Source organism: Antedon bifida, chromosome 5, assembly GCF_963402885.1.
Source record: "Antedon bifida chromosome 5, ecAntBifi1.1, whole genome shotgun sequence".
NCBI classification, from domain to species: Eukaryota; Metazoa; Echinodermata; class Crinoidea; order Comatulida; family Antedonidae; genus Antedon; species Antedon bifida.
Window position 1 is genome coordinate 9,111,067 of NC_136230.1, and position 22,897 is coordinate 9,133,963.

At 31.6% G+C, this 22,897-nt stretch overlaps 1 protein-coding gene across 5 annotated transcripts in view; it reads left to right on the top strand.

The window, feature by feature from the left end:
* The window catches only part of LOC144842630 (rho GTPase-activating protein 6-like), a 71,865-nt gene that overhangs the window by 33,114 nt on the left and 15,854 nt on the right, over positions 1-22,897 (top strand). For 4 of the 5 annotated variants that reach the window (XM_078699107.1, XM_078699106.1, XM_078699110.1 and 1 more), the window contains one exon: positions 13,040-13,193. In XM_078699107.1, coding sequence (XP_078555233.1) covers positions 13,040-13,193 — 154 coding nt within the window. Of the gene's footprint in view, positions 1-11,381; positions 11,600-13,039; positions 13,194-22,897 lie in introns of those variants that run through there. The other variant, XM_078699108.1, reaches the window with a different exon arrangement.

Below are 22,897 nucleotides of genomic sequence, written 5' to 3' on the forward strand. Positions count from 1 at the left end.
ACTTTCATGTAGCTGAATGAGGCTAGAATTGTAGCTAGGATGTTGAAATGGGGTGTAGAATAGGAGGAAGGAGAAAGGGGTTTTTCTCCTACACTTTTCTTCACTTTTTCCCATTCTAAATGAAAGGAAGATGAAATGTGGAATTGTCCTGATTAATAAATTAGGCTCAGTCAAAACCAAATAGTCTGGTATTAATTACAGTGCTTTACAGTCAACTAAAAGTGAAGTTGGGATATATTTCCACTCTATAGTTTTGTAGCAATGGAAATACAATCTACTATAAAGAATATTTTGTAAGAATTTAACCAACAACAATATGACTATATAAATCTAACAACATTTTTTGAAAAAGTGTTTTGCTGAATCAATACACCCCTTTACCCATTTATAATGGATACCACTGTATTCATGTTGAATGGATACCATTGTTTTCATGTTGAATGGATACCACTGTTTTCAATTTCAACAATTTACACTTTTTGGAATAAAAAATTGAGATGCATTGCAGAGTGTGGGTCAATGAACACTGAAAAATTAGTAAAATTTGTAACTGTGTCAACTCCCATAAAAGGCTGTTGTTGATATCAACCATTCGTGCATGACATATTGACACATGTGGTATATAGGTTTCATAGTCTTCGCTTCTTTAGAACGAGAAAACAAATGTTATGTCTTTACATGGAAACAAAACAAACATTCTGCTCCAAAATGGATGAGTGTAAATTCAATTCAATCAAACTGATGATGATGATATTTCTAATCTTACTTAAAATGAAGTCGTTTTTTAAACAATCCATTGATGTGACTTGATTGCATAATCTTACTAGCTTGGTTAATGACTATGAAACAGTTTCTTATCACTTTCTCTAACGATATACACATACTATGAAATATAAGAATTGGACGTAAATACGACAATCACAGATAAAAATGTCACTGTATGAACAAGAGTATGTTATAAAAACTGTATTGTATTAAAAAAAATATATGTGGGTCTTCATAATAATTTTAGGTTATTATCTTTATATACTTTTAAATTAAATTTTTGTTATGGATATCATAATGAGGGCCATTGGGCAAAGGGTCTTTGCCCTTTTGGCATTAATTTGCAGTCACCTAGTACAGTAATGAGGTAATTGTTGTAATGGTTGTATGTACATTGGCCAAAGGACATTTACCTCATTGCAAAACACAAACTAAATTGTTATCTTGATAAAAACCATTTCCACTATTTATTTACTTTACTTTATTTGGAATAACAGGTTATTTAATTGATTGATTAGGTGTATAGCCTTTTAGGATGCCATTTAACTGATAATTGCATGCATGTTTATGTTGTCAAACAAATGAACTTCCAATTCCAAAACTGGTGCGACTATATAATTTTCAATACAGTAATTTCAATATTTAAAATAGGGAGGCGCAGAAAAATAGATATCGTAAAGGAGTACATAATTTCACTTTAGCTGTCAAAAGAGGAGATTGCGCATCTTTCAATGGGTAGAATGGAAAAACGAAAACAGGAAAAAAGAGTTTCAGAAAATTTGGTAAATAAAAAGAGAAACCATTTATGTTCTGATGTTTCCGAAGCATCAAATATTATTCAATATTATTGATAAAATAAGTGTTAATGTATGTTTATATGACGTAACTCATTTCTGAGAAATTGTAGTTTCATTAATCCTGTTTATGTTTTGTAGAATTTGGGATACATAAAAAATGTTTATATCATCAAACCTTGATGTGTATGACTACAATAATAAGCAAAAAGTGATGGTTGTTGACCTTCCTTTGCTGTCTTCTACAAAGGGTCTGTTTCTGCTGCATAACGCAATTTAACCGGTTATTTTAAAATAGATTAAAAATAGATAACAATAACAAGACCGCGTTTCTGCTCAATTTGTGCTCCGAAATAACCGGTTAAATCTATGGGTGGTCGTCGAGCAAAACGTCATCATTACCCAAAATGCAATACACTCAGACGGAAGTAGTAAGTTGGCTGTTTGTTTACATCGACGTCAGTACACACGTGTGTGATATCGCCGAACATCTCAAACATGTTAACATTAAAAATGTTGTCTCCAGGTCTACAAGTTTTGTTTTTTGTAAAGCCTACTTAACATCGCTAATAAAATTAATTCTCATGGCGCCTTCAATAACATGGGGAGGGTCGTGCAGCGCCCGATCGCCTAGGATAATTATTATCTAGCCTAATTCCTCAAAAAGGCGATGTCACACGGCCCTTCCCACGTGAATGTCTTTCGCGAGCGCGGTCCTACTAAACACCAAACGGAAACAAAAACGAGACTCAGAATGTTGCAATACCTACCAAACGAGAGTAGATAATTGTTAATTAATTATGAAAACCCAACTTATAATAATAGCAAAAATCGTCCGAATTTATGTTAAAAACGATGAGTTTAGCCACAAAAACATAAATCAAACGAGAGTATCCAAGTCATAGAATGTCGCACGCACATAGTGCCTTTAATAGAATAATGAGTATTGAACATTATTTCGTAAATTTATGTACTAACATAAATAATAACACATTTCTATGCTTAATAAAATCATATTTAATACATTATCAAAGGCTCTGATAACCTTTGTTTTCGGTCGATGTGATGTTTTTCTAAAAAATGATATGTAAAACGATCAAAGTAAGATTGTTCATTGTTCTCCTATTAAAGGCACTAAGGGCGTGCCATAAATACGCTCGTTTGGTTTCAGTTTTTGTTGCTAAATTCATCGTTTTTAACATAAATTCGGACGATTTTTGCTATAAAATTTGGGTTTTCATAATTAATTAACCATTATCTATTCTCGTTTGGTAGGTATTTTCAACATTCTGAGTCCCTTTTGTTTCCGTTTTGGTGTTTATAGGACCATACCCTTCGCGAGCGTGTATAATAACGCCTCAAATTGTTTAGCTTGGGTAGTTCGGAACTCCACCCCGAATTCCTCTTTTACTTTCGCAAAAATGCTCTTATATATCTGTGAATCTTTTCTATTGCCTGCCATCCTTCCCCGTACTTTCTCTCCCCCCACAACTGAATAACATATCTTGTGATTTCATTCATCCACATGCATGTTCACTTCTTCGTTCGACTGTCAAAACCACGAGGAAAACACACATGGTTCGCGACGGTATCTGACCCGGGGTCACAACTGTCAATCAAATAACCGTTATTTCGTGTTGCAGCTAAGAATTGCTCAGCGATAACCGGTTAAACGGCGTTCTAACACCGATTTAAATGGGTGTTTTTAACCGGTTATTTTGCGCTGCCTTTTAACCGGTTACCACAAATTTGTCCTGTTTCTGCTGCCAAGAAAATGGAGTTAATTTATTCACACCGATTTTAATTTATTCACACCGATTTTAACCGGTTATTTTGTATGCAGCAGAAACAGGCCCAAAGTGGGGACCCAGCTCCACACCAGTCTCGCAACATCCTGGAACCACTCCTGTAGTAGCATTATAAAGATCCCTGTTTATTAAGCACCTCTTAATTACTGATTTCTAAAATATGAGCCCAACCTAGGGAATATACAAGCCCACTTTTGGGCAATTTTTGTGTTTACTATTAGATTAAGATGAAGGTAAGCTTTGGTTTATTTACATTGGTACATCCGATAAAAAATATCTTGAGGGACGTTAAGTGCCTACATAACACTGTAATTTATACAAAACTGAAATTAATAGCCTCATTTCTGGTGATATACCATTTTGATATGGTGTATGGTGTGCCAGACAATTGCGTCACATATTCTTCAGTTTTCATAAAACAAAATAGTTCATGTGGGAGTTCAGGAAACTACAAACATATAGGAAGTACATGTATATAGTATAGTAAGCTATTGATATTAATTGCCACAGACAATGGCTAGGCTAATAGGGAGTTAATTAACATACAATAAAAAAAATAAGAATTTATATTAATAATGTTTTATATGTAATATGCTCATGTGATAAAACAATACTGTACGTTTGAGTTTGCAACACATTTATGACCATGGACAAGCCATTTAGGACAAGCAACATGACCAATGAGTCTAATGTTTGACCACCTGAGCATTTTGGATAATGTTAACATTGATTGACAACCACCCATTGATTTAAATTACAGGTTTTTAATGACAGGAAAAACAGGCCCTCAGATAACATTTATGATTATGTAAAGTTGGTAAATTTTGTTCTATCGAATATTTAAATCAAGGTATCGAATCCTAGATTTTGTATCCAATCTAAATTTTTAAAATCAAATATATTGTACTTTATCTAAATTATCTAATTGACAATATATAGCTTCTGATTGCTCTTGGTCAGTGTGTTTAATGGCTAGGCCTAACCTACCACTACAAGACAAGTGTTTTTTTATGTAATATTTTTTTTGCATGTGTTTACGGTTGGAAGCAATGTATTCCGGTAAATCTTACTGGCAAAACCTGCTTAGGAGATAATTGAATATGTATATGAGACATTTAAAAGCATTATTGTATCGGATTTGATAACTTGAATAAACAGATTACCTATTGATTTGGATAAAATCTGATCAACTGCCTTGCTTGGCTTTACAAATATTATTGAACAATATTTCACTAGGCACTGGCTCATTAATCACTTTAGTAGTGACATTTATTCATACTTAGCTCAAGGTTTGAATAGTTTGTTTACATATGAAATGCAGATTATGATACCTCAGCAGAACTCCTAGTAAGGGAACACCTTCCGGACCCACCATCTTATTAAAGAATAAAGAAAAAGAAGAGAAAGAATTTACATCATCAGTAGGGAACACTTTCCTTCTTTTTAAAGTACTGTAATGTAGATATTCTTTTTTTTATTTTATAAATCTTTTTAACACACATTTTGAATAAATTAGGTTTGTATGTTTGAATTTGAAAAAGGCGAAAAAAAAGCAAAAAAAAAATTATTATTGTAAAGATTTTGCTTAATAGCACAAAACATTATTAATGTTAATTTGTGTAGCATTAAAGGGTGCAAACTTTCAGAAATCTATTGATTCTAGGTAACGATATATTATCCTAGGAATTTATAATGTTGAATTTTAAATTCTACATCAATATTTTGCGTTATCAAATTATCAAAAGTTTAGGTATGATGCATTTATCAATGTCTTTATAATTAATTTAGCCAATAGTTAAATAATAATTTTCATTCATTTTCATCATTGCATTCAAGAGCAACAATGTTCAGAATAAAATGTTTTCCATCTTGTAATGTCCTTCCAATCTCACTCTTAAATGAACTGTTTAAAAAAACATTATTTTTAGATCAGAGTTTATTATAATATGATTTTCATCTCAGATGTACAGTAATTTAATTGTCATTTTGTAAACAGAGGTAGTTTGATGACTTTATAATCAATACTGAAGTTGAAGTAGAAACTTTTCCCTACGGCCAGAAAAATCTTGATTATTAAACTTAATAAAGGTAAAATGTCCTGCCATGAACTCTGTCAAGTGTTTAACTATTTTGCTATGAACTTCGAAAAAAACATATGAAGATTTACTGTAGCAGCGATATATAGTTTATATTGTATGAAGATTTTGTTTTTTTATATGTAATATGTTATTAGATTTTTTTTAGCGGTTAGTTTTTGCCTCATAAGCTAGGCCTTGTTTTTATTTTTTATTTTATCAGTCACATAAGTCACCAATTATTATAATATACAACTTGTAAACAATGTATTAAAGGTGTAAACACAATAAGTAAACTCTCCTACTGCACACACTAGCCTAATGTGTCTGAACAGTAAAACAAATTTAGACCTCAAGAAAAGTCTGGTTTTCAGTTTTGAATGAGTCTGGGCATTGGCAGAGTTGACTACGAAATTGACACATTCTGTACTTCTTGGTAAAAATTGAAAAATCTGAAAAATATTGAGTGATTATATCAGCAAGAAAACGTACACACTATTTTATTTTTAAAATTAGAAACTAGCTAGCATTATTCATAAACTAGTTTTGAATCATAGTTCCATGGAAATAGTGTGGGAAGGATCATTTCCTCAGTTCCAAACATGGAAGTGGACTGTAGAATCCACTGGTTCCGCACAAACTAATAGATGGGCTTACCAACACTTGACAATAAGGATCTAATTGTGTCAACCAGCATTCATATTTCCTGAGGTTCACCACTGTGCAATTTAAGCAACGGTGCAATTTCAAATCGCATTCTATTTTTAACAAGGTTTTTGATACGTTTTACGAATATTGAATAAATCGTGGAATATAGAAGTATTTTTCTATTCATTATACTTTTGAATATGAAAACTTAGTTATTCTATTTGAAAAAGGTACTCTACCATTAGATAACTGGGGTTTAGTTATTATATTAGCTGTTTTCCTTACCCTAATAAAGTAAAGGAACAATTAAATACAAACGCACGCACAGACACTAACAAATATACACACTGAAATATAATATGCAATTTCCACAAGACAGAATCTCAAAAGATGTATTTCATACCATGGATAAAGAGAAACTCCACAGACCAGAATTTGAAATATGAACTAGTTCTACAACTGTTTATGCAAAAAAAATATATATTTTTCTTCAATAAAACTAGTTTATTCAATAGTTAATTTATCTTCATAAAGTATATCTTTTTGCAATTTGAATTTGTAGTGTTATTGATGATAGCTATCAATTACATATTGTTTCATAATACAAAATTATATTCCAATATTCAATTTCGTATAATATACTATAATGCATGTTATTAAAAGTTTGCTTATTAATAAAGGCTTTGAAACGGCACTATAGATTAAAAATGACACTTTCACATGTATAAAAATTTGAAGGAGGTGTAGCAATTGTATCTTTCCGGTTTCCTGATTCTAATCTTACATCCTATACCAGTTAAGGATATCCACCATACAGTATATGTATTAATCGTCGTTAATATGCACGTTATATATATAATGAATCATAATGCAAATTGCACCAAGCATCTCTTATTTCAAATGAAAAAATATATCTATAATTCAAGATCATATCAACTTATCACAATGTCCTATTAAATAATGTTATTCAAGATCTACAATCAGTTGTAGCATGAGATGGTGATACAGGTATGGTGTGAGAGTAATGTAATGAAACGTGACTGTGTCATATTCTTGTATCCTAAGGCAAGATGTTTTATTCTCGTATAGCTGTTGTTCACGCTTCCACTATGATCAAGCCATTTATTGTGAACATAACATGATCAAATATTAGGAACAACTTAATCACCCTAACATACCTTTTGGGAGGTGGGGGGGGGGGGGGAGGGGGAATCAACCAATCAGTATTTTTTATTTAGTATTTTAAATAATTTTATTGGTATGGCCCAGCTTTCATGCAACAAGACACCTCATTAGCAATAAATAGATCATGATATGATTTTGATGTGGATCGTTTCTCATGACAACTCATCATGATATAAAACACAATACGTTATTATGAGTATGCCTATTGCATACTGATGAACATCCCTAGAGGGCCTAACCCACATTTCCAGAAAATAAAAGGACCATATTACATATGAAATACACACTTCACTTCACTGTATATGAATGATAATAAGGCATGTGAAATTTAGTCGAGTGGCTAGATTATAATGTATTGCATTAGATGATGTTGGAAAAATCAAGTATAGAGGGCACATGATCTGATGCTAAAATTATTGAACTATATAAGAGAACTTTAAAATGGAATACGTTCTCAATGGGCCTTTCATACTGGGTTATTAGTACAAGTTTTGAGAATTTTGTTTAGTGAGCATTGCTCCTACTATCCCATTTATGATAAGGAGATTGTCATGATAATGTGCATGTTGTAATGTAATTTCTCATTTAACCCTTAATAACATGTACACTGTCTCCCTTGTGTATTCTACTCCTAGTAATTCCTTGAAAATGAATATCCCATCTTCATTCAAGTAGTTGCACTGTAGGTGTTCTATTCTAAGCTAATAACCGAAAGAAATATGATAACGACTCCAGATAGAAACTGACGTCAAATGGTTGAACAACCTCACAACAAAACAACGGATGCAACTAATAAAGGGTTGATATATTCCCATCTTACTATAAAAACCTTTTTAAGTTGTAATTCTGATTTTATTATTAAATTACCTTTCATTTTTTACCTACTTGTAAATGTTATGTGTATATAATTTATATCCAAAATGAGTTTAAACAAACACAACAAAAACATTATAAATATCAATATATTCTTCTGGCTATATCTGTTTCCATATTCATATAAAATTATTTTGTTCAATAACATTTTCATTCATAATTCATTTAAAGCTCCTAAGTATTCATCAATTTATTCATTGTAATTCAATTCATGTATGACTACTGTAATTAATTTTTTTACATTCATTATTTTTTCCTTAATTTTATCATTTTAATAGCATTTGGCCACTCCTCTCCCACAAGTTTAAAAGCAGTATGTCTTGTAAACAAAGGTACAGAAATCCACTGTGTATTTTGTTAAAAGATTAAGTGATTTTATATTGTTGCAATAACCCTGGTTATACAACCATAACCTAAAAGCACTTGATTCTTAAAACATAAGCAAATAATGCAGTTTTTATTTTAATCGGAACCCTTTGGTTTTACGCTTTGGGGAAAAACTTGAATAATTCTTTTAACCTTTACTTATAAATGTTGTTTTGAGTAGCCTTTGGGGATTATCCAGTAGCATGATTCTAAATTCTCTACTTTGTGTAACTGATCCATGGTTTATCCACAAGACACAAGTTCTCTGAACCATACAGCCTTTCAAATGTCAGTTTTATTTACATGTACCTCTTAGGATAAAGAGCCTCATCGAACCTCAAGTGAACCTAAGAAGATTTACTGAATCGTTTTGCTAATAGAATTATTGATGTAATACCTTTAATAACATTCTTATCATATTTTTTAAAGTATCTATTTCTTAACAGGTGTTCAGTTCTATTACCTATGAGATTCACAAAATATTATAATTAGTTATCCGCTTGGTAGAGCGGATAACTCCTTGTTACTGTATGGGATCAATATTTTTTTTCTGTATTATTCTTGGATCCTTCCTTCCTTTTTGTGAGTCGCGTTTCTCTAAAATGTGTAAACATAACATTTCATAACTTTGACAACATATGGGCATTTACGTGAAGTTGTGCACCTCCTATTTTTGAATGACGTCATAGTTGCGCAACGTGACTTACGCGCAATTTTATGAATTTCAATGATTGATTATAGATTAAAAACCAAAAGTCATTTAGTATTGACACTTTGACAAAATTTAAGTCATATCAGGGGCAAACTTTCTACGGATTAAAAATGGCATGTTTCACAAGAAGTTACGCGCGCACGCGCATTTAAAATTTCAAAATGCGCAAAATTAATTTCTAATCAACTTTTTATGCGTTTCTTGTCATTTTGAGCATGTCAAATATTCCCACGGGCGCGCAATTTTTTACGCACGCGGTGCGCACGTAGCGTTAAAAACATATTTTTTTCTCTTGAATTATATTTTTCAAGTCTTTCCTAGTAATTTTGAAAACAATTTAGACCTTTTCCAGTTTAAATAACGCCATACGAACACGTTGAATTAGACAATTCGTGCGCGTTTTTTATGAAAAAGTTTAAAAAATCGTCAAAATTATGTCTTTTTTTAAACAGTCATAGTTTCTAAAGTAAACCGTGAACCGTTTATTTTTATTACAAAATCTAGAAGTTGATGAGTTGTAGATATCGGATCATGCATCGATAAGGCTAAAAAAACATTGTGACGTCATCGTATGGCCACACGAATGTAAAATATAGGATTTTTGTCTCTTTCGTTATTGCTCATCACATTCAATGGAGCGCATCACGCTTATCTGTATTCCTTTTTCTCCTAAATTTATATATTGTGTAGGTCAATCAACTTTCTTTAGCATGAGATAAAAATATTTTAATTTTTATGACGTCATCATGCCTAAAAATTTTAATTACGTGGGTCATTAATTTCATCTTTACAGTAAATTTTAATCTGTAATAGCTCGTAAGAATAAAATGTGATAATCACGATTAAAACGTTTTCTGGAAGCTATTGGATTGTAGATACGAATTCATGTAAACATTTTGCCAATCGGATGTTGTGACGTCATCATATGGCCAGTTGAATAAAAAAAGTCGTATTTTCATATTTTGCGTAATAGTTCATCACATTTAAAAGGGTGCGCATCTATATTTTACGTATTCAAATTTCTTCTACACGTTAATATGTTGTTCCTGAGATAATTTCCTCCAGAAATTGCTATTTAAGTGTTTCATTTTGATACCGTCGCCATGTTAAAAATTGGAATGAATGGCGGGTCCCGTAATTTCACCTATTCTACACTGTATGTAATATGTATACAGATTATACTCTTTGCATGTATATACTATATGACACAAATTGACAGAATTCAGCACTAACAGCATATCATATTCTTCAGTTCTTGTCATAATGCCATAATCTTTATCTGTGTGCAATATTCCAACGTATGACGTGCACGTGGCGTTTGTCGTTGTGCGGATAACTAACTCGTCAAAGTGACGAGTTTCATGTCTAGTTTTATTATGATTTTTTATATGATTTTCATAGAATAATAATATTAAATGATCTACAAAGCAATATAAACACATTTATAAAGACCTGGAGGAAAATTGACTAAAAGTTTATTTATAAAACAAATCAAATTGGTAATAAACCATCAAGATTTTATGTGGTCTGATGGTTAAGATGCTTTACTTATACATGAGAAGTATTGGTTCAAATCAGGGAAGAGTATATTTTTCAGGGGGTTTTACAAAACCATTTATTAAGCATTGCAAGCAAGCAACCTAAACTGCCCTGAATGCTCTAGGGAAATTCAGGTTTAGTATGATGTAACTTGGGATTTGAAAATGCACATGTTTACATGCAGATATTGTATGGAACATCTTATTAATAATATTATGACATTCATTTTAAATTTGTGATTATATTATAGGGTTTTATTTTTTCCATAAAAGGTGAACAAATTATCATGAGCTAAGTGCGATAGTTAGGCCTATTTACCATAATTTCTGCTGCTAATATCTAGTACACTTTAGTAAAAGGGGGCTGTGGGGGAGGGAGGTTTACGTCTCACTATGGACTACAATAGTCACAGTCAAAAATGCGAAAATCAAATACAAAAATGTCTTGGGTTTGGGGTTAACTATGAAGAATTATGACATAATCAAGAGGTTAACATCCCCTACACAATGTTCATTCTATCATACAATAATACTATAGGCCTACTATGTGTGAAAGATAGATAATTTATAATGAAACAGGTGCAGAACTTAGGGCAGCCTACTTTATGTCGTTTAATGTCAAGTATGGTAGCTTGTGGAAAGAAATAGAGTAAGAAAGGTATGCTGATGATAGGTAAACGTATCATCAAAAACAAACTTGGTGAGTGATGATGATGAATCAGGCAGGATGGGATCCGGTTTAATTCCTGTTTTCCTGAATGTCCTTCAGCGTTCTGAAATGTTTTTCTCGTGCCTGGCATTTGGACGAGGTTTGCATAACCAACTCTCATTTGAGGTTTGTAACTGTTTATGTTGTGGTTTGAACTAATGACCAGGACATGTGCACATTTTAATATGTACAACATTTTGTTTATTTTGTTGTAATGATAATACCAATCAATGAAAAGGATGTTGTTATGAAATAAGAAAGAGACAACAAATATGTTTGGGGTTTCAGAGGTTGAAAGTAATAACATCCGGAACAATTGTAAGCATGGTTTCACAGCTTTTGATGGATAATGTAATAAATTTGACAAAAAACAATGATGTATTGCATTTACTTGGAAACTTTCAACAGCATTCATGTTTACAAAACTTGAGGTTCCAGGGACATCTTTGCATATAACGCGTTAATTAATCATTTTTAACAAGGTTTTAATGTCCGTTTGGTTGGAGGCTGAAGTTAACAGGCAAATTTGCAGGGTACACACCGTTCCTTGTCGACTGTTCCTTGTCGACTGTTCCTTGTCGACTGTGTAGTGACCTTTTAGATATAAACAAAAAAGGATTTTATAATAACTAATAAGTAATAGTAAAACTACTTTTGTGTGCCAAATAAAATTGTTTTTCATTGACTGGATTTATTTGAGGATGTTTCAGTTCTTTGGTGCCATGCACCATTTTCCAGGTGCTAAATTTTGTAAAAACAACATACTACATGTGTGAGGCAATCAGTACATTTGATGAAATGCATTGTGGTTAGTTGCAATTAGAACAGACTTATTAAAGGTTTTAGCATTCAGAAAGATAACAATAATGATATTGTTGTTTTCACACAGGACCATGAGTTACCTATTCTTCAATTTCAACAAACAAAAATCAATTTTTTTCCTGACTTTTATTTTTTATTTAAGATATAAGTATTTTACTTTAAATTAGTATTTAAGCCAACACCCAAGTAAATGAAATAAATGATTGATTGTATTCATTACTTGACATTAACTAAGGTATTACTTTATATTCTTATGGAAGGTTATGTTTGACAGTTGAAATTCTTTATTAAAGTTTAATGCATACAAAATCAATTTGATATGACACTTTTGAATGATGGATAGAGAGAGTGAATTATAGTATAATATTCATATTTTTCTTATGAATAAAATGCACAGTATTTATTTATAAGAGACCTGGGACAATAGATTGAATGACATTTTGAGAACAATTAGGTGGGATTATACGCATGAGAGCATACTGTATTTGGTTGTATGCTGAACATAAAAATTATATACATAATATTCCATATATCTATTATTATCTATATAGTTATTTTATGTACTTTTTTATGGTGGGGTGTGGGGGGGAGGCTAGAAAGCCATTGATCAGCATGCAAAAATGATTTGTGAAATGTACGATTTATTGTCTGTAGCTAAGAAATTATTTTACACATAATATTTCTCATATCTACTACTGTACTAGCTATTGAAAATAATCTTGTTAAATATACATTATTTTTTAGGGAAATAGCCAATGGTCAAGTGTTAACGGTCGAAGTGTCCAATTATCCGCCACTCCACTTCAACAAATATCAGACATTGAATTTAACCAACTTCAGAAGATATCTTTACACAAACTTCAAGCAATAGATGTCGGACATGTCGCCATCCCTAAAGGTTTGTAAACATTATATATTTGAATCGAGTAGCTGATGGGTTAAGGCACAGGTTCAAGACTCGCCAAAAGCATAGTTCTGATGGTAGATCAAGTGTTCACTAAAAGGTCTTAAAACTGGAGGCCCAGAGAATCTTTCTGAAGAGCTGTATACTGGTCCATCTCTGCCCCAGTCATTGTTTACAGATGAATGAGCACTGTTTGGTGGCAGCAGTACTTCACAAAGGGAATCCACTGTGATATGTATTTAGTCCATTGCACTTTGAGTTACTATATAAAGCCTACTTACTAAAAAGTAATATTCTTGAAAGGTCAGGACTGTAAGGAAAATTAGGGGGATTCCTTTTTAATGAAAACCATTTTGATGTGTTTTTCATTATCATGTTTTTTTTATGTTTTTTTTTCAAGTAGGCCTATGTAATATATTGAAGCATTTTGATCTGCTTGGAATTGTATAATATTATATAATGCAGTTTGTACCCAAACAATCTACTAATTTTTTTGTTAGTTTTATCTTGGATTAAAAATAACATTTTGTTGACTCCCAGAGACAATTGTCCAAATGTCAATTTCCAATTAATTTTAATTTTGACAAATTCTGTATTAACAAATTATATTTTTTCAATACATCTAATCCTACACAGACTGTAATAATAATCTATGATTATAAATAAAATGTCATCATTTTGTTTTTAATTAAAAACCAAGGCTTAAATATAATCTGTATATGATGTGTTACATTGAAACAGAGCCTTGATCTGTCTGTAGGACTTTAAATTCAAACCTAGTTTGCGTTTTATTACAAATAAATGTTCACACTTTAGGGATTAATAGCAAAAATTGTCACAACAATGATATATTTCATGACATGACACAGTTATGTTGTTGGCTCTAGATTAGAATTTAAAAAAGATTTGTCAGAAGGTATAAAATATTTTACTGTACATAACTACACTACTTTATGAGGCAGATCTAGAGTTTTGTTGGTTATGTTGAAAAAGTGATGCATAGTTAAAAATTAGCATTAAAATGTTTTTCAAAAGATTAAACTATACAGAGATTTAGTGGTGCAAGTTGCCTACCTGCAATCATTTATAATAACAATTATTACCTCTAAAAAAAGGTACATTGTAAATTTAAGTGGGAGGTTGGGTCCGGTTATCTGAATTCGCCTATGCACAAAAAAAGGTTCTTCGAAAGAAATCAATATAAATTCAATATAGATTGCATCTTAAAACCTTTTTCTCATTTTTATTTTGGTACGCTTGTGTTACAATTAAACAAATGAGCTTTTAAGTTTTGATAGAACATTAAATGAGATATGTTAAATGAAATTTGATTATTCCAAGCATACATTTTAGTTGTTAATGTCATAAGAATCTGTGTAATGTGCTGTATAGTAGTATTTCCCCCATTTTGATTTTCTTTTATTTATGTTCATGTACTTTTTATGGCAATTAATGTACTGTATTTTAAATTTTATTTATATTTTTAAATAAATTCGATAAAGAAAAAAATCAATAAATGAGCATATAAGCATATGCTGTTGGACTATACATCTCAGGCCTCATACACAGGAGAAACAAAATTCACAATCTCATTTATTCCTTCCAATTTGGTGTCTACTATTATATATATCCAGAAATGTTTCCTTCTGAAACACTGCAAGAAAGAAAGAAATACACTGTATCATGCAACACCAACATTCTGGGAATTTCTTTCTCATTTTTTTTTTTCAATCCAAGGAGAAAATGTCAAGCAACATTTAAAATGTTACTTTCACATTCAGGATTTTATTATGTTTTTTGTTTAGGGTCTACTTATATTAGCTATTACGATAACCAAACATGAGAATGATGAATTTTGTATATATTGAATACAATTATTTGTAAAATTTGACGAGGGAGAATACAAATGTACTGAATTTGATCAAATTCAACCCAGTAGTACTATAGGGATCCAATTTTAGAAATTGTATCAAGTATTCTATAAAACCTCTTGGGGAGGCAATTTATATGAAATGAGGGTCACATCTCAAGTATTGTAAGCAAAATTAAAACAAACTTGACCCGGTATTGTGAAGTTACCTAGCAACAAAGTCATCCTTAGTGGCTGTGTGCTGTTACATAGCAACCATATTGAACCAATCTTTGTGAATTTGGTGAATATTTAATGTTAAATTTCTTGGTCCTCAAAGATTTTAAAGAAAAAAAATCACTCCATTATCTTTACTTTTCCATACATGGGTGTATTGGGGAGTGGAAATTGGGGGTGGGGAACATACCAAAAAAGGGTTCACATAGGTGCAAAGAGATAAAGGAATTATGCTACTTTATGAGCCTTGATAAATCAATTTTAATATCCTGGATCAACTGTTGCAAATGCAAGTATTTAATGTATTTGAAATTCTTTTTTCCGACAAATGCAGCGAATAAAAGAAATGTACATGAATGATATCACAATATCACCTGTATTTATTATTTTGTGCATAAAATCACAAGAAAATCAATATTTTACAAGTGGTGCCACTGAGAACGGCTGTATCAAATTTTCACAAATAGAGGGCAGCATATATATATTGCCTATTCCAACTATACTTTTAATACTGTAAGTCTATAATATCTTGTTTATCTTTTTTTCATTCCTAAATGACAATTTTGATTAAACAGCTTGACTGCAGTCTGAAATGGCTCCAAATTTGTAGTGTTTTCATTACTGATACTTTTGTGTAAATACTGTTACATAACATGTTATTCATCATTTTTTATTTATTAAATTGAAATATAAATTTGATGACTATATTATGTATTGTGTCTCGCACAGCATAGTTGGTTTGGTATGTTTTATATTTTTCATTTAAAATTTTAGAATTATTGCAGGCCCTACAGTCAAAACCTGGGCAATATTTGTACATTAGCTAATTAATGGAAAGCTTTCAATCTCATTTATTCGGCACCTAGACTACAAAACTTGAGTGTATCTGAGCATGCCCAGAAACCTTATTGCCTAAATATGAATAGTGATATTTTTTTTATGTAATATTAGTTTTTGCTATAAATATGTAATAAAAAATGTACCATTTGCCACATTTCTTGTTTTTATCAATTATTGATTGTGCTTATTTACCTACCATCTTGAATTTCAAAGTGATTTCAGGTGAAACATGCATTTTGTAAGAACACACACATACGTGTCCTTGATCATATATTTGTCACGCATTTATGTTGTATATAAATTATTGTTAAATAAGGTTTACCATACATGTTTAGCATCTTTCTAAACCAATAAATAACTCTTATGCAATAGTTAAGATTATGTCACAAGTGACAAGCTATTATGTACTACATCAAGAAATAACATTAACATTTCAATACCAGCAAGACAGAAACATAAATTCTATTTTATTTACATTAGGCTATGTTAAGTACCACCTCTCCTCCCTAATCAAATGTTGAAGCTGCATGACTTTTTTTTGTTATTAATGGTAATCTATTGAAAGTGCATGATTCTTGTCATCAATCAACTCTGAGGTGTGTAAAATGTCGACTGAACTTCCCAACTATCTCATTCTCATGTTGGTAATCACAATAACTACTGTATTCAAATATTCAAACAATTATTATTACAATAACAATCTTAGTAATATACAATAGAAAGAGAAATATTCATACAAATAATTAATTGTTACAATGTACCTTTATTTTATATATAATATATATACATATAAATCTGAGAATTATAATAAAAGTGGGAAGACCCCACACAAGAAAAAAAAACAAAAAAAAAAAACAATTATTATTATTAAATTTAACAATTTTTGTTATCAAATTTTACAAAATATGCACAGTAAACATATTACTTTTTGAAAGTTTTTTTTAATGTTTTGATTAAAGTACACATCTTACATCTATGTTACATATTAGAGAGCTTATGCTGACCTAGGACATAGCTTTGCCATGATAATTCATGTCCTTCCACGCTCTATTCCTCGTATTTAAATTAAACTGGGTGGAAGACCTTTAAATAAAAATAAAGACAAATTAAGCTCGGTGACATCGTCCTAGTTTTTAAAGGACAACCTCATTCATGATTTGTTAATACCATTCATGGAATTCTTAATGATTCTGTAATCTGTTACTTACACATAATAAACACAAATAGTTAGGTATTGGTAGTCAGGATAATTGATATACGACGATAAAATAAAATAAATTAGTCTTGTCTACGAGATTGAAATTTCTTTCATGTGTAGAAGTGCGTCTGTTTGATTCAAAGACCTACATTTGTTCAACCTTGGTTGCAATTTCTATAGTTCATAGAAAAAATTACAAATTTACGCAAGTGCTCAAAGCGTTAAGAAATTCCCCGCCGCATAACAAAAAGTGAAAGACAATATGCACAATTTTTATTGTTCAATCAATTGTTTGAGATCAACCTTAGAAATGTATACACTAGTCAAGTGGAATCTCCCCCTTGAGAGGGATAAAAGGCGATGAAAATTATCATCCCAGAAGTTCGATACAAAAACCGTAGAATCAAGCATGAAATGCGTACGGTTAAACATATTATACATGTTAGTATCGATGTTACAAATATAAAATTTATACTTGGAATTAAAATTTATACTTGGAATTGATTTTATCTTAAGAGAAAATTCCAAAGGTTTTAAAAGCACAAATTAAACCTATTCTACAAGATATGGTTGTGAATATAAATGTACAACACATCATGCATAAAATATGTGATATATATAAACACAGGTTTCAGACCCATCCAAGTTTTTAAAACAACATTAGTATTAAACAAAAAAAAAGGAAAATGTTATGTACATATTTATAGCACATCTGATCATATCCCAGACCTCCCAACTTGGATTGACAAAAAATAGGGAGATTTTTTCGGTAATAATATTTTAACTAGTTGAATAAGGTTTATTGCAAATAGCGTGTGCGATGCATGATGGGAAGGATTTGGGAGCAAACGTCACAACGCGTACGTACGTGATTTGTTGTTTGTACGTACGCGTCGTGACCTACCATGCTTTTTACGAACAATGGTATTTGCGTGTGGCTTTTGTTTTGCTTTTAACTAAACAACCAACTTCACAACGCCCTAAATCGGGAGACTCCCGCGATTTTCGGGAGAGTTGGGAGGTCTGATATCCTTGCCATTTGATTGGTTAATTTAACATTCAGTTTTTAGTTCTACAGTTAATAGTTCTTCTACAGTCTAGTTCTACTTAATGGGTAAGTGATATTAAATGGTTCTATTGCATGTTCAGATTTCGTTTTTTTTGCTCTACATCCAAACCTAAATGGACTAGAGAGGATTTAATCTTGTTAAACATGGAATTGATCATTATATAAAACCAGCTTTTTATATTGAACATGGATATCAGGATGTACTTTTTGCAATTATAAAAGCTTGCATACAAAACCCATTTGTGAAATTACCTTGAAGATAATTTGAAATGTTAATGTATCTCTTTATATTAGCTTATACAGTATTATGCTTTGTTGTAAATTGGGTGATTAACAAATGTACTATCCTTCAATGGCTCCTGGTTTCATGGTTGTTCATGACTTAGTACGGGTTAGGCACACGTATCGGTATGATATGTCTTGTGCAAACAATGGGAAACTACTTTGTTTGATTTGTTTCTTTGAAAACATAAACTGTGAAAGCAACTCAACTATATGCTCCTTTTACATTGTCTAGCAAAATGCCCCGGTGTGTGTAAATTATGAAGGGGCAACAAAATCAAATATATCTCAAAATTAAATTAAGAGGGACAGTTTAACCGTATATGTTTAGGTGGTACGTCCCACCCGATATTTTAGTAAACTGTGATCTTCCATACTAAAAAGCAGAGTGATCATTACAAGGTAAAAGGTCAAATAATATACAATATGACATTTTCAAATCCAGTGTTTATATTCAGTTCATAATTACCAACAAAATTTAATAACATCACAGAAGCGCTAGTCCATCAATCATATAAAAATTACTAACAGTCAACAAAACAAAAATGGAATTCTTCAGGGGCTATGTCGCATGCTTCCAATTTGACAGTCAAAATTAAATTATGAACTCTTTATTTTTACAGGCTTAATACTTAAAAAGCACACTTTAAAATGGTCAAGTTACCCCTCTTGATCGAAGTTTATTATTAAAAAATTCTCCATTTCAGACATTTTTCTCTCTGCTCCTGATCGATCCGTCCAATTTTAGACAAAATCATTAAAATTCACAGAGTGTTCTTTGATTTGTTGTTACAGACACGAAGTCAATTTATTTCACAGGATCAATTACGTGAAAGTTAACACGCAATACTAAATCTCTTTCACAACAAAGTTTGATTATTCAATTCATTAAAACCTTAAAGCGTATTCATCGATATTATTCAGAAAGTTACTAAGGTCGACTCTATTGTACAGATTCGATTACATGACGAGAGATTTCTTTACAATCCACATGCACGCACGTTTAATTGTTATCCAACAAATTGTTATTAACGATTGTTAAATAATTGTTAATTTACAAAGTTGATTTATTGTACAGGGTTGATTACATGATTTAAGTATGTTGGAATTAATACCGTACTAATACTATAGAATTCAAATTACTAATTTAAACATAAGAGTAGGTGATTCTGTTTATTCCAAACCGGGGGAGTATCTATGACTTTTTAAGCAGGGAATGCTATAAAATACATAGGTATACCGTAAAACCTAAAAACAAATCTCAGGGGCTTTTTCTTTTTTAGGACTCTAAGGACTTCTTTTCGAGATGAGCTTTTTTCAAAATTACTTTTTGCAACTAAACTGGGGGAGGGGGCTTCTTTTCATTTAAATGAATGCTGTAAATTGTGTGAATTGCTAATAAAATTATGATTTTTGAAACGTTCACTGCCAATTTGACATACTACTGTTTTTGGCAAAGAAGCATAAGAAGATACAAGATGAGATCAAAACAACATTTGGAACAATTTTTGAAAACAATAAACTGTACAACAAATATATAAACATATATCTGCATCACAAGTATCTGGCATTGAATCACCAAACTAACTCTCTATGTGTTTGTATTGTTTATTTCTGTTCCTTTGACCTTTCAAAGAGTCTTGAAAAGAAACCCAGTGGGTTTGATTTCGAGATGAGCTTCTTTTCGAGATTACTTTTGTAAACCATTTTTAAATTTATTTATATTTAAAGCCCCCTTCCCTACGTTTTTTAGATCTAATTTAAGATCACAAACGATATTTAATGTAAAAATAATACTATATGGTCCTATTGCGATAACTTTTTTCGTCTTTAAACGGTTAAAAATGTGAAAAATAAGTCGATTCTAATAATTATAGCGGCCCGCTATAAATCCCAAAATGCATTGCGCGCGGATTGATATTTTTGTTTTTCACCTGTAATTCGCCCACTTTTCGATCGATCGTGAGGCCAAAACAAATGGAAGACTCCTAACTTTTCAGCGAAAATACCGGGTTTTCCCCAATTTGTATCAACGGAGTCTGGTAAAAATAGAAAGACAATTAATTCAGCAACTATACAACGTCAGGCTAGGTATATAGCTAGCGTACGATGTTCGTACGTTACCGATGTTTACCAGCTAGGCCTACAAAACCAAGCCTAGCTAGGCTAGGCCTAAGACCGTCCACGAGAGGTCGATCGCCGCGAGCTACTTAGGTAGTGCATTGTTTCTCACTTTTTATCATAATTTACCATAAAACGTACATTTAAGACAAGGAATGACATTGGTTTAATGTTTTTAAAGTGATATATATGTATTATTTTCCAAAAAACGTCCAAAATTGCAGGGAAGGGGTCTTTAAAAGGGGAATGTGCACCCCTAGTGTTACCATGCCGCTTCCTCTGAATCCGCCATTTGCAAATGAAGGCCTTGGGCCCCCTCAAAATCCTGGATCCGCCACTGGCTATAGCCTTGATCAGTTGTGATTATTGTTTGTGTCTGTACCATTTTATATATTATTTTTCACCATTGATGAGTGGGTTAGAATCTTCATCTTTCAATATGATTAATTAGTCTACGTCATTCAGTATGAAAACCATCAGGGATGATTAAATTTGATTCTGAAGAACACATTTAAGACAAAATTAACCATAAAATTATGTAAAAAGCATTGAAAACTCATGGTCGTCCTTGCATAGATTTAATGGATTGTGATTTCATGGTAACATTTTGATCTAGACAATTTCTAATTTAGTCATCATTGTATATAATGTTGTTGATAATGTCTTCAATTATGACATGACATGTGTCAATTAATTTGTTATTAATCAGCTAATCCCCAGTTTTGTATCAAAAGTTAAATAATATCTGCATAATCTTACCATAATAGATGGTATTACCAAAAAATTAGACTAAAATGAGTTCATACACATGTTTAGTCTAGTTTCTAGACAATTTGGCTTTAATATTCGTACAAATAAAAGCATTTTGACACACATGATGTGCCATAACTATCTGGAATCCAAAATGCCTCATTGGTGGCGCTAAAGTGGCAAGTCAAACACATGCTTTGTGAGGAATTACACCAGACCTTTTCTAAATGCATGGTTCTCAAAAGCTTGAATGCGAATAAAGTAACCAACACAATGCATTGAAATGAAACATGCATATAACTAAACTCAAGCTTGTGAAGTTACTTCAGTGCAATTCTACACATGTTTCTACACTACAATATTTGAATAAGAAAAAAAAAGAAATTTCCTATACGAGCGGCATGGTGCACACACAGATATGACATCAAAAGTTGATGTCAACAAGAAAGGTCCACTTGCACCAATTATCCATGATGTCATCATGCAACATACCAACCAATCCAAAGGTTTTCTACAATTTATTATGATCGTAGGCCGACAGGTTAAAGGCAAACGCATGCACAAAATTAACATTCTTAAATCCTGAACAATAACAATTCATTTTAGTACAGTTTTGTTCAAAGTAAATCTTGTATTATATAAGGACTTTTGACAAATGCTCTAGTTGCGATGTTTCCTTAAACCTGTCAACCTAAATAATTGTATTGTGTCTCATACTCTAAATAATCGTCTTAGATTTGTCCTTGAGGATATTAGCGCCATTTAATAGCATTGGATTATTGTTTAGCGATACTGTTTCTGTGACAGGTTCAGGACAATGTACCCTATTATTTATTCCCCAATCATCATGTCATCTAGATATTTGTTCCACAAATTGCTGTGCTCCAGATCTATCCAAATATTTACCCATTGTTGACCTGTTGTACCAGAGGGGGAACAGAATTGAAAGGGAGAATCATTTGGTATACAACCATGTACTTTTCTAGCCTGCTGCTGAATAAAATGTATTGGTTGCAATGCAATTTGTGATCTCATTTGCACTTACAATTTGGCCATGGCTCAGCAAACGACAGGTGTAAATACTTTACAATTGTGGCACATGCAAGGGAAACCAGACATAAGTCGGAATTTTCAAAATTTAGATTTCCACAAATACTGAAACTACATAATCCAAGATTTAAAATGCTGAAAAAAATACCTTGATACCATGTCTACTTCCAGAGATATCTCAGTCTAAAGTTTTGGGTGTTACAATTAGTGTTTTGAGATGCTTTTAAAGTTAAGTAACAGGAAATGACAAATACAAAAAAATAAACATGGCGTTGAAGTTTACGCCTTAGCAAAAGGGTATT